At 36.0% G+C, this 13,386-nt stretch overlaps 1 protein-coding gene across 1 annotated transcript in view; it reads right to left on the bottom strand.

Moving 5' to 3' along the window:
• The window catches only part of LOC138078075 (disintegrin and metalloproteinase domain-containing protein 2), a 112,601-nt gene extending 102,520 nt beyond the window's left edge, over positions 1-10,081 (bottom strand). Inside the window, exons 1-4 of the mRNA XM_068970571.1 lie at positions 10,027-10,081; positions 9,398-9,474; positions 6,871-6,926; positions 2,036-2,114 (exon numbers count right to left, since the gene is read on the bottom strand). Coding sequence (XP_068826672.1) covers positions 2,036-2,114; positions 6,871-6,926; positions 9,398-9,474; positions 10,027-10,081 — 267 coding nt within the window. The remainder of the gene's footprint in view (positions 1-2,035; positions 2,115-6,870; positions 6,927-9,397; positions 9,475-10,026) is intronic.
• Between the last annotated feature and the right edge of the window lie 3,305 nt (positions 10,082-13,386).

Raw genomic sequence — 13,386 nt, 5'->3', positions numbered from 1 at the left:
CCCACATTGTAGACAGACGCTTTACCATCTGAGCCACTAGGGTAGTCCGGTATATAGAATCACATAAAAAGTAGGTGTGGGACATTGTGGCCACGTGCATATTATTGTTTCTATTTTTTTCTTTTTAGATGTGTCTCTCTCCCTCTCGAGGTTTCCCAGGTAGCTCAGTGGTAAAGAATATACCTGCCAGTGCAGGAGACAGAGAAGATGTGGGTTCGATCCCTGGAGAATGAAATGACAGCCCACTCCAGTATTCTTGCCTGGAGAATCCCATGGACAGAGGAGCCGGGTGGGCTACAGACGATGGGGTCACAAAGAGTTGGACATAATTGAGCATGCACACACTCTCCTTTACCACACTGACACACACATGCACACACACAAAATGCCACACAGTATGTCTATTATATATGCATATATGCATATAAGTGTATATATCATAAGACTTCTAGACAGTATGCATTATTTATACATTTGTATAGCCAACTCCATAGATGATTCACATGTATTTGTCTACTCTGTTTGGCAAAAGTTAAAGAACACACCATATTTATTATTTTCCCTGTTAAGAGCTTAGTCTATAAAAATGCTTTCACTTCAACATAGTGGTATAATTTGCTACACAGAAATCAGGATTGCATACAAAAAAATCAAAGAGGTATTGGTGCGTGCTAAGTCACTCAGTCGTGTTTGACTCTTTGTGACCCCATGGTCTATGTAGCCCTCCAGGCTCCTCTGTCCATGGGATTCTCAGGCAAGAATACTGGAGTGGGTTGCCATGAACACCTCCAGGAGGTCTTCCCGACCAAGGGATCGAACCCACATCTTCAGCATCTCCTACATTGATAGGCGGGTTCTTTACCACTAGTGCCACCTGGCTGACAGCAAGTAACTGAAACCAGGGAAAGAGAAAGCAGTGATTAAGGATGATGGTGCTCATCCAGTCCTACCAGTCACCACCCTAGTTAACCAGACCTTCTGGTGTGGGTGTTAGAGGCTGCACTGGACGAGCCTCTTCATTCGCCAGTTGCCACATGTGCACAGCACTTGTGGTCATCTCTTTTCTGCTTTCCCAGGCTAGCAAGGCCTTCCACTTCTTTCCCTGGTTCACCCTCTATACTGCTAACAGAAACAGCCACTGGCGAGTGTGGACATGGCTAGGCTAGTTCTGGCTGATATTTCCCCAGCAGCTCCCTGTGTCAGCAAGGATGGAGTCCACATGGATTTCCATGGCGCAGCATATCTTTTATGGCCTGGCCCACTCATATCCTTCTCCTGCTTGCTGTGTTCCTGCCCAGGTGTTTCACACTATGGACATACTTAGCTATCTCAGAGCCACTGGTCCTAGACCCATTCCCCATGGGGAATGGAGATATGCCTCCTGCCATCTTAAAACCCGTTTCCTGGGCCACCTTCTTCTACTGAAGGCTTGGCTCAAAACCATTTCTGTGTGGATTTCTCTGAGACTAGATATCACCATATGTTTCAGGTATTGGTGAGGCATGGTAAATGGAAAACAGAAAAACAGCATTTCAGGAATGGGTAATCCCTGAAATTCTATGCATCCTTCTATATTATTTTTATAACAAATCACAAGCTTTATTAAATGAAGCTCTGAATATTGCAAATAGATGAACACTTAGTATATTCCTTAATGTGCATGAAATGTAATGTGTGTACTTCTTTGGTCCCTGAACATACTTCAGATAAGTCTTTGCATTCTCCTTTTCTTCCAGATTTAGCTTTTTTGACTCAAGTCATGTTCTCTTGTTGTAAGTGTCTCACTCCATATTCAACCCTTTTACCACATCCATGTGCAGCATCATGAAACAGTAGCTTAAATGCATCACGGTCATAAGCGGTTTGTTTAACCACCTGTGTCACAAAGCTAACGGAAAATACATCATCAAAAGGAAATGGTTATATTTATGCCAAAACAAAACTCCAGCCCTTTACATTCTAGCACCGTGTGGACCCTAAGTAAGATGGTCACAGAAGCTCACATAATAAAGGCAAAAAAGACAATGAAACATACCTGGAACTGTTGTTCAAGAGGTTTCATACTTCCTGTGCCACTGTAACCATAAACTCTAAAATTACGAGGTAAGAAAGCTCTGTAAAAGAAGATTTTCATGGAAAGTTAAATAAGTATCTAAGGGAAAATGCGTTTCCTAGATTTTATTTTGAAAAGATATTTCTTTCATTATATTTATTATAGATAGGAAGAGAGACAGAGAGAGAGAAAGGGAGAGAAAGGAGACAGATTCTCTGAATACAAGAATTTAGTTCTAATTTTGGAGAGGGAAGTGGCAAGCCACTCCAGTGTTCTTGCCTGGAGAATTCCATGGACAGAGGAGCCTGGTGGGCTGCAGTCCATGGGGTCACAGAGAGTCGGACACAACTGAGTGACTAACACACACACACACACACACACACACACACAACACACACACACACAGACACACACATAGTTCTAATTTGGCTCAAAATTTCTAGTCTTCAGACCTGTCCTCATTCACCTTACTGTCACACTGTCCTCCCTGCTGTTTTTTAAACACAATGGGAAAACTTTCATCTCAGGGTATTTGCACTAGCTGTTGCCTCTTCCTGGGATGTTTTTCAACATAGCTGGTTGTCTCACCTACTTCGAGTCTTTGCTTATATACCCTCATCTCCCTGAGGCTTCTCTTGACAAGTTTATAAAACTCGGCAACTTTCCCAATTATCGAAGCATATGGTTTTCAAATGACACTTCTTACTTCGCTCTATAATTTTGCTTAAGCATGTGTCACTTTCTAATATTCTTTCTAATCCCCCTTTTTAAATCACATTATTATTAGTCTCATCTGATAATATAAAATTCATCTGCATTTTGTTTACTCATGTAATTCAAGCTCTTTAAAAATATCTGGAAAATAACAGCCAACAAATATTGAACTAACATGACATGAAGTCACTTTAAAATGCATTATTTGTAGACATGGGAAGAGGATGTTAAAAGTCTCTATAAAAAGAAAAGGTAGGTGTAGGTATTTCATTTTCATTTTCCCAATATGTATAGTATAAAGATTGGTGACTATCACGGCAGTCTGGATTTGTTAAAGTGAAAGTTCAAAGAGCCAAAGGACTGACAAGCAGGACAAAATTTTTCTCTTTCCTGTAGCAAAAAAAGAAAGTAACACATAATGGAGTGGAGTTCTAGGGAATGCACAGATTCTGGGTTGAAAGCCCTATGAAGAGACTTAGCTAGTGATATGCAGGTACTGTTTTTTCTTTTTGGCAAAGAAAGAAGTCATATATCTATGCTTGGCCGAGGGAGGAAGCTGTTACTGAGGAGTCTAGAAACCAGCAGAACTTTTGGTGGCTGTGCAGTTCTGGAATAAACATATGAATGTTTAAGTTGTATCAAACACATAGCTTCTTTCCCTGTAAAATCAGTTGCCAAATTTTGAAGTTGCACAGAGTAGCCAAGGAGCTAAATTTAAATCTCTGAAAATAAGACCAATTTTTTTTTTCAAAATTGATGATATAGACTCAATAAATCCTATTTTATTCAAGCATGATAAAAGCAAAGAAAATTACACCTACATTACAAGTTTTAAAGGCTGTAGAACCACTGGAAAGACTGGTTTCCCCCGTGTCAAATCTCTCTCTCTCTTTCTCCCTCTCCCTCCCTCTCTTTTTCAGGCTAAATTCCCATCTGGAGCATGGAGGCTCAGGTTTTAAAGGTTTTAAACCAAACTAAAGGGCAGTAAGACTGAGAGCTTAAGTTGTTAATACAAATGAAGAAAGAAAGCCAGAAGACAATGAAATACTTTTAAAGGACAAAAGTCATTTTAAAAAGGTCATCCCAGAAGTTATTTCAGCAAAAAAGTTTTTAAGAATAAGGTTAGACACAGTTGAAAAAAAAAAAAAAGAAAAATGTACATATGAACACCAAGAGGGAAAAGAGAGGGGTGGAATGATTTAGGAGACTGGGATGGATGTATATACACTGTTGACACCATGTATAAAATAGATAACTGATGAGAACCTACTGTATAGCTCAGGGAACTAACTACTCAGTGCTCTGTGGTGGCCTACAGGGGAAGGAAATCTGAAAAAGAGGGGATATATGTATATGTATGGCTGATTCACTTCGTTGTACAGTAGAAACTAACACAATATTGTAAACCAACTATACTCACGTAAAAATTATCTTCTTTCATTTTTTGATTTTTTAAGATTTATTTTTAATTGGAGGATAATTACTTTACAATGTTGGGTTGGCTTCTGATGTACAATGTGAATCAGCCATAAGGACACATATATCCCTCTCCCTCCTGAAAGCCCCACTTGAGCCCCTTCCACCCCATCATCCAGGTCATCACAGAGCACCAGGCTGAGCTCTTTGCTACGCGGCAGCTTCCCACTAACTATCTGTTTCACACATGGTAGTGCATAAGTTTCACTGCTACTCTCTCAATTCATCTGATTTTTTTTTTTCCCTTTTGCTCACAAAGGGAAAGGTGAGGTGAAGATGGAGCAGAGATTTGAAAGATGCTGATCCTGAAGATTCAAATGATAAGGTCACAGGCCAAGGAAAGCTGGCAACCATCAGAAGCAGGGAGGCGTGGAAGACACACTATGCCTCATAACGCCCAGGGAGCCTAGTCCTGCTGACATCTTCATTTTGTCTCAGTGATACTAATTTCAGAATTCTGGCCTCCAAAAATGTGAGGCCATAAATTTCTGTTGTTGTAATCCATGTCATTTGTGGTGATTTGTTACAAGTGACACAGGAAACTGTATGTATGTGTTCTAGAAAATTTAGAAAAATGCGTAAATGTACATAGAAAAAAAAATCACTTGCAATCTCGCTGCTCAGGAATTTTACTGTGAACTTTTTTTTGTGAACTTCTTTCTAAATCTTTTACTTTATATATATATATATATATATATAATCATTTTTGTATATTTTCAACTTAAGTAAATTTGATATACAATAAATTGAAATATTTAAAGTAAGAAAAAGAATAAAGCTAACGTTTAACACTGAATGCAAGCTAATCAAAAACAAGCAGACCTATAATAGAAGTGAAGAGAATTCCTGAGACATAAAGAAACTAACTGCAGATAGAAACAAATGTAGGAAAAACGAAGAGCACCAGAATGGGTAAATTCATGCTTAATTATAAAGGGACATTGCCTGTACAAAAATAATTCTAATAGTACATTGGGGCTTAAAAGCATAGGAGAAAAATAATGAAAAAGTAGAAGACAAGTGAAATGAAAGTGGCTTAATGATCTAACAATGTATGTGTGTTAGTTCCTCAGTTGTGTCTGACTCTTTGATTCCACAGACTGCAGCCCACTTAGGCTCCTCTGTCCATGGAATTCTCCAGGCAAGAGCACTGGAGTGGGTAGCCATTTTTTCCCAGGGGGTCTTTGCAACCCAGAGATTGAACCAGGGTCTCCTGCATTGCAGGCAGATTCTTTACCATCTGAGACACCAAGGAAGCCCCCAGCAATGTACAGTAACTTGTAAAAGCACTAATTAATATTACATTCAATAATTCAGGAACTAATATGATAGTCTAGAGAAACTACTAAAGAATAGTAAAAAGATATATAACAAGAATTTAATTGAGAGAAAATGGTATCATATAAAACAATAGATTCATTAAAGTGGAGACAACAAATGAAAAAGGAATATAAAATAAAATGTACAAAAGACAAAAATGACTTCAGACGTAATATGGAAAATCAAAGGATCAAGGAAAACAAGAGCATCTTAAAATTGTTGAACACAGCTAGACTTAGTACAGTACTTAATACTGTGTGATATCTGTACAGATAAATAGGGGTCGGGAGTAAACCTAAAATTAGAGAAAATAGTCCAGAAAGAGATCCCCATCATAAACACTCTTTTGAATTATGACAAACATTTCATTACACTGAAATGGGAAAATTATTTTTTCAGTAGCATGTGCTGGATTCATTGGAGGCTAATACAAAAAAAAATTCAAATCTGGATTCCCATGCTCATAAAACACACAAACATCAATTCTGGATGAATCCTAGAGTTGAGTATGAAAGTGAAAACAATAAAAACTATTAGACAAAAGTGGCAGCTTGAATTCATGACTTTATGGAGACAAAGATTTCTTTTAAAATATGAAAATAATAATACCTACAAAGAAAATAATAATTTGGATTGCATTAAAAGAGTTTCAGACTCAATTAAAAAAATTTCTGACAGAATAAAAAATTGAAAGGGAATGACAGGAAAAATTCCTCTGAAAGTACTATGTAGATTCAATGAAGTCACAATCAATATCTATGGACATTTCTTTGTGGAAGAGTTTTTCGTAAAATATATGAAAATGAAAGTGGTAAGAAAAGCCAGAATATTCTTGATGAAGATAATATAAAGAGACAGACTGACTAAAACTTTTAAGGACCCATAGAAAAAAAGAACACTACAGTTTTGATTTTTCCTTATTCCCAAATATGGTGCGCTTTTTTTAAAACTAATTTCCTCAGCTTGTATGGGATTGAGTTTGGGTAATTACAGTTATATTCCAAGTCCTGAATACATTGTGATCTATAAACTAATTTAAAAATCACTGTCCTTTCCACTCAAAAATCCACTATGTTCTTTCAAATATAGTTGAATATGATAACTTGAAAACAAGTCATATGTATTAATGAAAAGTTCAAGATAATTAATATATATGCTTAAAAGATTGTCCTGAAGCATAAAATAAGAGACAAATATCCAGCAACTGAAAATATTAAAGAATGCAAAATAATTACTTTCTGAATAAATATAAATAGTAATTATAAATAGAACAAAGAAAAGGTGATAAAATAATGTAGGTCACCTACTTTTGCATTAGGTTCACAGTGTATGTTTTCCCTTCAATTAAAATGTTGTAAGATACCTGGCAGGAGAGTGGATTAAAAAGGCAAAAGAAAAGTGAGAAAAATGTTATAAAGGAAAACTACCTTTTATGCTACCAATAATCACATCCTAAAGCACATTAATAACATAAAAAGAGGACAATTTATAATTTAATATTGACTTATTCCAATGGAATCAAATATTAAAATATTTGCTTCATTTGTATAGTTTTTTTTTAATTTTTAATGTTTAGCCAATAAGATAGAACCTAAAACACTGATCATTTTAATCCATAGTGTGTTTAATAATGAAGTCATTGCAAAATTTATACTTAAAATAATATACCTACTCAATTGAAAATTTATGTAGTATAGCAAAGAATTAACTGCACATATTTAATATTTACAGATTTTATAAAAATCTGTTCCAAGTTTGGATGCAATATTCATTGAGTTTGTTAATATTGATAAATTTTGCCTGATAAATAATGGTTGTATAGTAAATGCTAACTTTATTATTTGCTTTGTACAATTTTTCTTATTTTTGTGCTAGACCTTTCTGCTCCCTTGTGATTTAGGTGTTCCTCTTGTAGGTATATATTTTAAAATCCAATTTGAAATGTATGTGATTTCTGATAAACTTAACCACATTTTTAAGTTTAATTTAAAATTTAATTCACCATTGTATCAAGACATATGTATGCTTTGTATTCTTTTATTTGTTACAATTACAATTGTATATTCAATTTATTTTGAGTTATACATATTCATACTTTTCACCAGTTCCTGCTTTTATGTTGTTCTTGTCTCAGTTTCAATGTCTACCTGCTGAAGTACATTATTTAAAATATTTTCTTCTCTTGTAATCTGAAAGTGTTAATGTAATCTAATTTCTAATAAACTGCCTTTATTCTGTGTTGCGATACCTGATCTCAGTTCATCTATGTTTAATGTATTCTCTTCTCCAGACTCTTTCTCTCTCTTTTCCAGGAATTCTAATTATTCTATCTATAAGCCTCTAATTCTCCCTTTTTTGTTTAGCCATTTATATGTTGTATCTGTTTATTTCTTCAGCTGTTTCTGGTCTACTGTTAATTCTCGATTTAACACACATATCTTTCACATAGAAATTCCACTCAGTTATTTTTAAAATCTTTTTAAGTTGAATATTCTCTTATGATCCTGGAGAAGGAAATGGCGACCCACTCCAGTATTCTTGCCTGGAAAATCCCATGGACAGAGGAGCCTGGTAGGCTACAGTCCATGGGATCACGTTAATTCTTGATTTTACACACATATCTTTCACATAGAAATTCCACTCAGTTATTTTAAAAATCTTTTAGTCTTTTTAAGACTAAATATTCTCTTATGATAATGTCTTAATTATAATAATTATAAATATAACACATTGAATATTGTGTTTGTAGCATTTGTGAAATCAGTAGGTATGATAACCTCATCAGTTCAAAAATACTATTAATCCCTTGTTATGTATTCATTACTGTTCTAGGCATTGGAATTAGATATATTAACAAAATAGTCAAAAATTTTCCCTCATGATGTGACAGTTGAGGAAAGATTTTTTTTCTGCTTCTCTTATGGGAATTACTGTCATAGAATCTGGTGAAACCTGGTTAAAGACAGTTCCCTCTTAAGTAGATACTGTGTATATTTTCTAATATGACCAAGTAATCCCACAGATTTTTTCATAAAAGATAAAACACTCTTTAAATGCTGTTAAATGTCTTGTTTTCTATTTAAATAATTTAAAGTTTTCATTAAATACATATTCCCTTATAAATTATATATTGACAATTTTAAGCTTATAATATTTGTTAGGGTGAGCAGTAAGTAGTTACTAAGTAAGTATTTGCATTCAAATGATCTAAACATTTACTACTCAATCAAAAAGAAGATTCAGGTGTAGTTTTTCAAAAATCATACTTCATTTCTTTAGAAATTATTCTGGAAATTAATAAAAAAAAAAGATAAGAATCTTTCTAATTGATTCAAAGAATAAAAAAGAGAAAACTAATACCTGAACCAAGACAAACTAAGATGGCATGAAAAAAATTCTTAATGATTAACATGTTTGCAATCAAGATGTAAAAATTATTCATGTAACATTTCATTAAATCAAATGCTTATCATTCCATATAAGGATGCCACAGGTTTACTAAACAACAACTAAAAATCCTCCAAATCTTGCATGGTGAGTGAGGGTCAAGAGACTCTAAATGGATCAAGTCAGAGATTATTCAGACACTCAAAAGGGAAACATTTAGAAGATGGGCCTTGGGACTTTAATATAAGCATCACTTCACCATATTTCTATGAAACACCATTAATCTTGGTTCATTTTCAAAAGGGCTTTTTCGCTTAAGAAAAATTAGGGATAAATATAAAATTCAGGAAGTGTGCAGGATGAAAAACACCAGGTTTACTTATTAGGAACAAAATATTCACATGCTTTTTTTTTTTAGTTCGTGGAAAATGTTAGTGCTTTAATTACATGTGTTTCTACTCCTCCACTTGATGTTGACCGTATTTTCTCCGGAACTGTAAACTGCACACGTAGTCTTTCAGAATCTGCAAGGTTCAAAATGTTTTACTGGGGCAACCTCCATCACCTCACAGCTTCCCTCATTATCTCCTCATCTAAACCCATAATATTCTACATGCTACCCCTCATTTCTGCTCTCTTTTCAAATACCCTCAATATCCACTTTTTTCTAGAATTACAAATCTTTTCAAGAGAAATAAGTATGCTGCTTTAGGAATATTGCCCTGTGGGCAGGTTCCGGTAACCCTGAGGCAATAGGTCCAAGCATTATTAGAATAAAGAAAGTCAGATCCTTCGGACTTTCCAAAAACAGAACCCAGAGATCATCTTAAGGCATGTGCTCCAGCCCCGGCATCGGCATCGCACATATTTACTACGGTCTCAAGAAGAGCGGTCAAGACCCTCGCAACCAAAGTGGATTTTGACTGGGGAAGGAGGCAATGCGAGAGTGTTTTCAGACTTACATAGTTGGAGCTCCCGTCAAGAAAGCATTTTCACAGAGACAGCCGGCCTCGTAGAGGGAAACGCAAGGGAGCCCTGACATTCCCAACAGGTCAGAAGAGGGATTTTGTACTTACTGTCGTCTGTCTGAAGCCCTGTGAGCCCCAGGAGCAGAGACAGAAGGCACAGCATGGCTTAATGTCCTGGATGCCGGCCGAATGACGGCCGTTGGCTTGCCTACAGGACGGTTGGGGAGCGCGAGGAGGCGCCTCACGGCCATGCACACTGCAGGAGCCGGGCGGCTGGGAGAGCCCTGGGTCCAGACTCCGGAGGCTGTGTGCTCTTCCATAAGGGCGACCTGGGCCCCTAAGCCTATGCAGGAGGCTGCAACCCAGCGTGACTCTGCCTTCTGGTTAAGAAAGTGTAGCATCCGTTTTGAAATAGAAGGTTGAAGAGCTAATGAACAGAAAGGTTCATTTGTACCTTAACTGAACTTTTATATATAATATATTGTGTGAGTGATTGAGTGAGTGAGTGAAGTTGCTCAGTCATGTCCGACTCTTTGCGACCCCATGGACTGTAGCCTACCAGGCTCCTCTGTTGATGGGATTTTCCAGGCAATAGTACTGGAGTGGATTGCCATTTCCCTCTCCAGGGGATCTTCCCAACCCAGGGATTGAACTCGGGTCTCCCGCATTGTAGACAGACACTTTACCATCTGAGCCACCAGGGAAGTCCAATATATTGTGTACAAATATATATATTTAGAAATAAACATATTATATACATAATAAATAATATATTTACATACAGCTCAATATTCAAGTGAACAGACCAGTATAATTAATACTTAGATCCAGATCAAAAAGTAAAATATAGAAATACTAAAGCTGCCAGACTGTGACAACTGTCAGCAGCCCCTGACAATCACTACTTCTAACACAATAGTTTTGTCTGTTTTTGAACTTATATAAATGGAGCTAATCATCATGTATTCTTTTTATCTTTAAGTTCTTTCAACATTATTAGGAGATCCATACATATTGTGAATAGTAACAGCTATTTTTTTCTCTTGTTGCTGTATATCACACATTGAATGAATATGTTTATCTGTTTTTTTTTCTATTTTACTATGGATTATAATTTTATTCATTATAGTTGCAGCTATTAGAAAACATATTTGGCATATTACCTTCCAGGTCCATATCTGTTGTTGCAAATGATATTATGCTTGCTGAATGAAATAAGTCAGACAGAAAAAGACAAATACTGTATGTTGTCACTTATATTTGAAGTCTAAGAAATAAAACAAACAAATGAGTATAAAGAAGCAAACTCACAGATATAGCAAGCAAACTATAAAGTGGGGAGAAGAAAGGGGGGAAGAGAGTGAATGGGGTATGAGGATTAAGAGGTACAGACTCCTTTGTATAAAATAAATGAGCTACAGGGATATAATGCACAGCAGAGAGAATATAGCCAATATTTTATAATAACTTTAAATTGAGTATAATCTATAAAAATTCTTGAATCACTATGTTGTACACCTCAAACTAATATAATATTGTAAATCAACTATATTCCAATTAAAAAAATATTTTGGATCAGTGAAAATAACCAAAATCCAAAATCCAAACCAAAACCAAAACAAACTATGTTTGGCCCTTCTATTTCATTGAGGTCTGTCAATTTTTGATTCTTGTATTTTGAAGATGTATCATTTTTTAATACGCCCATTTAGGGATATTTTGTCTTCTTGATAAATTGACCTTTATCATTACCAATACCACTTTTTACTTAGGTATATGCCATTTGATGATTTACACTGGGTGTATATCTAGAGTAAAGTTGCTGGATCACAGTGTATATGTTAGTAGGTGCATTCAAAAAGTTTTCTAAGATTACTGTACTAATTTGTATTCCAACCAGAAATGTACAAGAATTACATGTCATGTCAATGTTTACATTTGTTTTTGTTTTAATGCTCATTTCATTTTAGTCATTTTGGTGGACCTGTAGATGTTGTACATTTTTGTTTTAAGTTTTATTTTCATGGTTGTTAGTGAGTTTTAGCACAAGTTTATGTGTTTATTTGCTATTTATATAGTTTTGGTAAATGCCTGTTTGAAAACTTGGTCTATTTTCCAAATAAGTGGCCATGTGTCTCTTTTATTATATGTAGATCTTATTAATAGATTCTAGATATGATGCCTGCATTGGATATCTTCTTCATGGAGTTTGTATCATTGGACTTTCGTAGATACCCATTCGAGATCAGAAATTTACTTTTCCCCAATTTTCTGGGATTTGCACGATAAATATTTTATCAAGGAAGTTGGATTTTATCTAAAGCTTCATTTTGTATAAATTGATCATATACTTTTTTTCATTTTCTATTGATGTTGTGAATTAAACTTACTGATTTTCCAGTGTTGAACAGACTTGTTTGTATGCCTGGAATACATCATATTTTGTCATGCTGCATTATCCTTTTTATATTTTTCTGGATTGATTTGCCATCATTTTGTTTAGAATTTTTGCGTTCAAATTCATAAATATTTGCCTGTCATTTTCACTTTAATGAAGCTACTGTGTTTGGTATCAGAGATGAGCTGGAGTTATAAAATAAATTGGGCTATATTATCCCTTTAGTCTTTGAGTTAGCGTAATGTTATGATTTTTTTTCTTTTAATATTTCTTGAAACTTAGGAATGGAATGATTTGGATAATTAGCTCAAAATGGTAGAGAGAAGGATGTGATCTCACCCCTTTCTTAAGAAAACACCCAGATCACAACAAACTATTGAACAATCATTGTCAAAATATTCTGTGTGTGTTCAGTCACTCAGTCATGTCAGACTCTTTGTGGCCTTACAGAATGTAGCCTGGCAGGCTCCTCTATGTATGGGATTTTCCCAGCAAGAATATTGGAGTGGGTTGGCATTTCCTCCCCCAGGGGATCTTCCCAACCTAGGGATCAAATCCCCATCTCCTGTAGCTCCTGCAGTGGCAGGCAGATTGAGCCACCTGGAAACTCCTCCCAAAACTCTGGAACCCACCAAAAAAGGGTGCCCTGCATCCAAAGAAAAAAAGAAACCACAGCAAGATGGCAAGAGTGGCGCAATCACAGTGAAATTAAATCCTGTATCAGCAAGGTGGGCGCCCCACAAACTGGAAAACAATAGCACTATGGAAGTTATACCACAGCAGTGAAATTCCTGAGTCCCATATCAGGCTTCCCAGCTTGGGGGTTCTGGCAATGGGAGGAAAAGTCCCCAGAGAATATGGCTTTGAAGGCCAATGGGGTTTGATCCCAGGACGTCCACAGGACTGAGGGAAACAGAAACTCTGCTATTGGAGGGTGCACACAGATCTCATTTGTACTAGGACCCAGGGGAAAAAGCAGTGACCCCATAAAACACCAAGCCAGACCTAGCTGCTGGTATTGGAGGGTCTCCTGCAGAGGTAGGGGCAGCTGTGGCTCACTGCAGGGACAA

This window comes from Capricornis sumatraensis, chromosome 4, assembly GCF_032405125.1.
Source record: "Capricornis sumatraensis isolate serow.1 chromosome 4, serow.2, whole genome shotgun sequence".
In the NCBI taxonomy this organism is placed as follows: Eukaryota; Metazoa; Chordata; class Mammalia; order Artiodactyla; family Bovidae; genus Capricornis; species Capricornis sumatraensis.
Note: the sequence above shows the minus strand (reverse complement) of the source record. Positions and strands in the feature narration are given on the sequence as shown.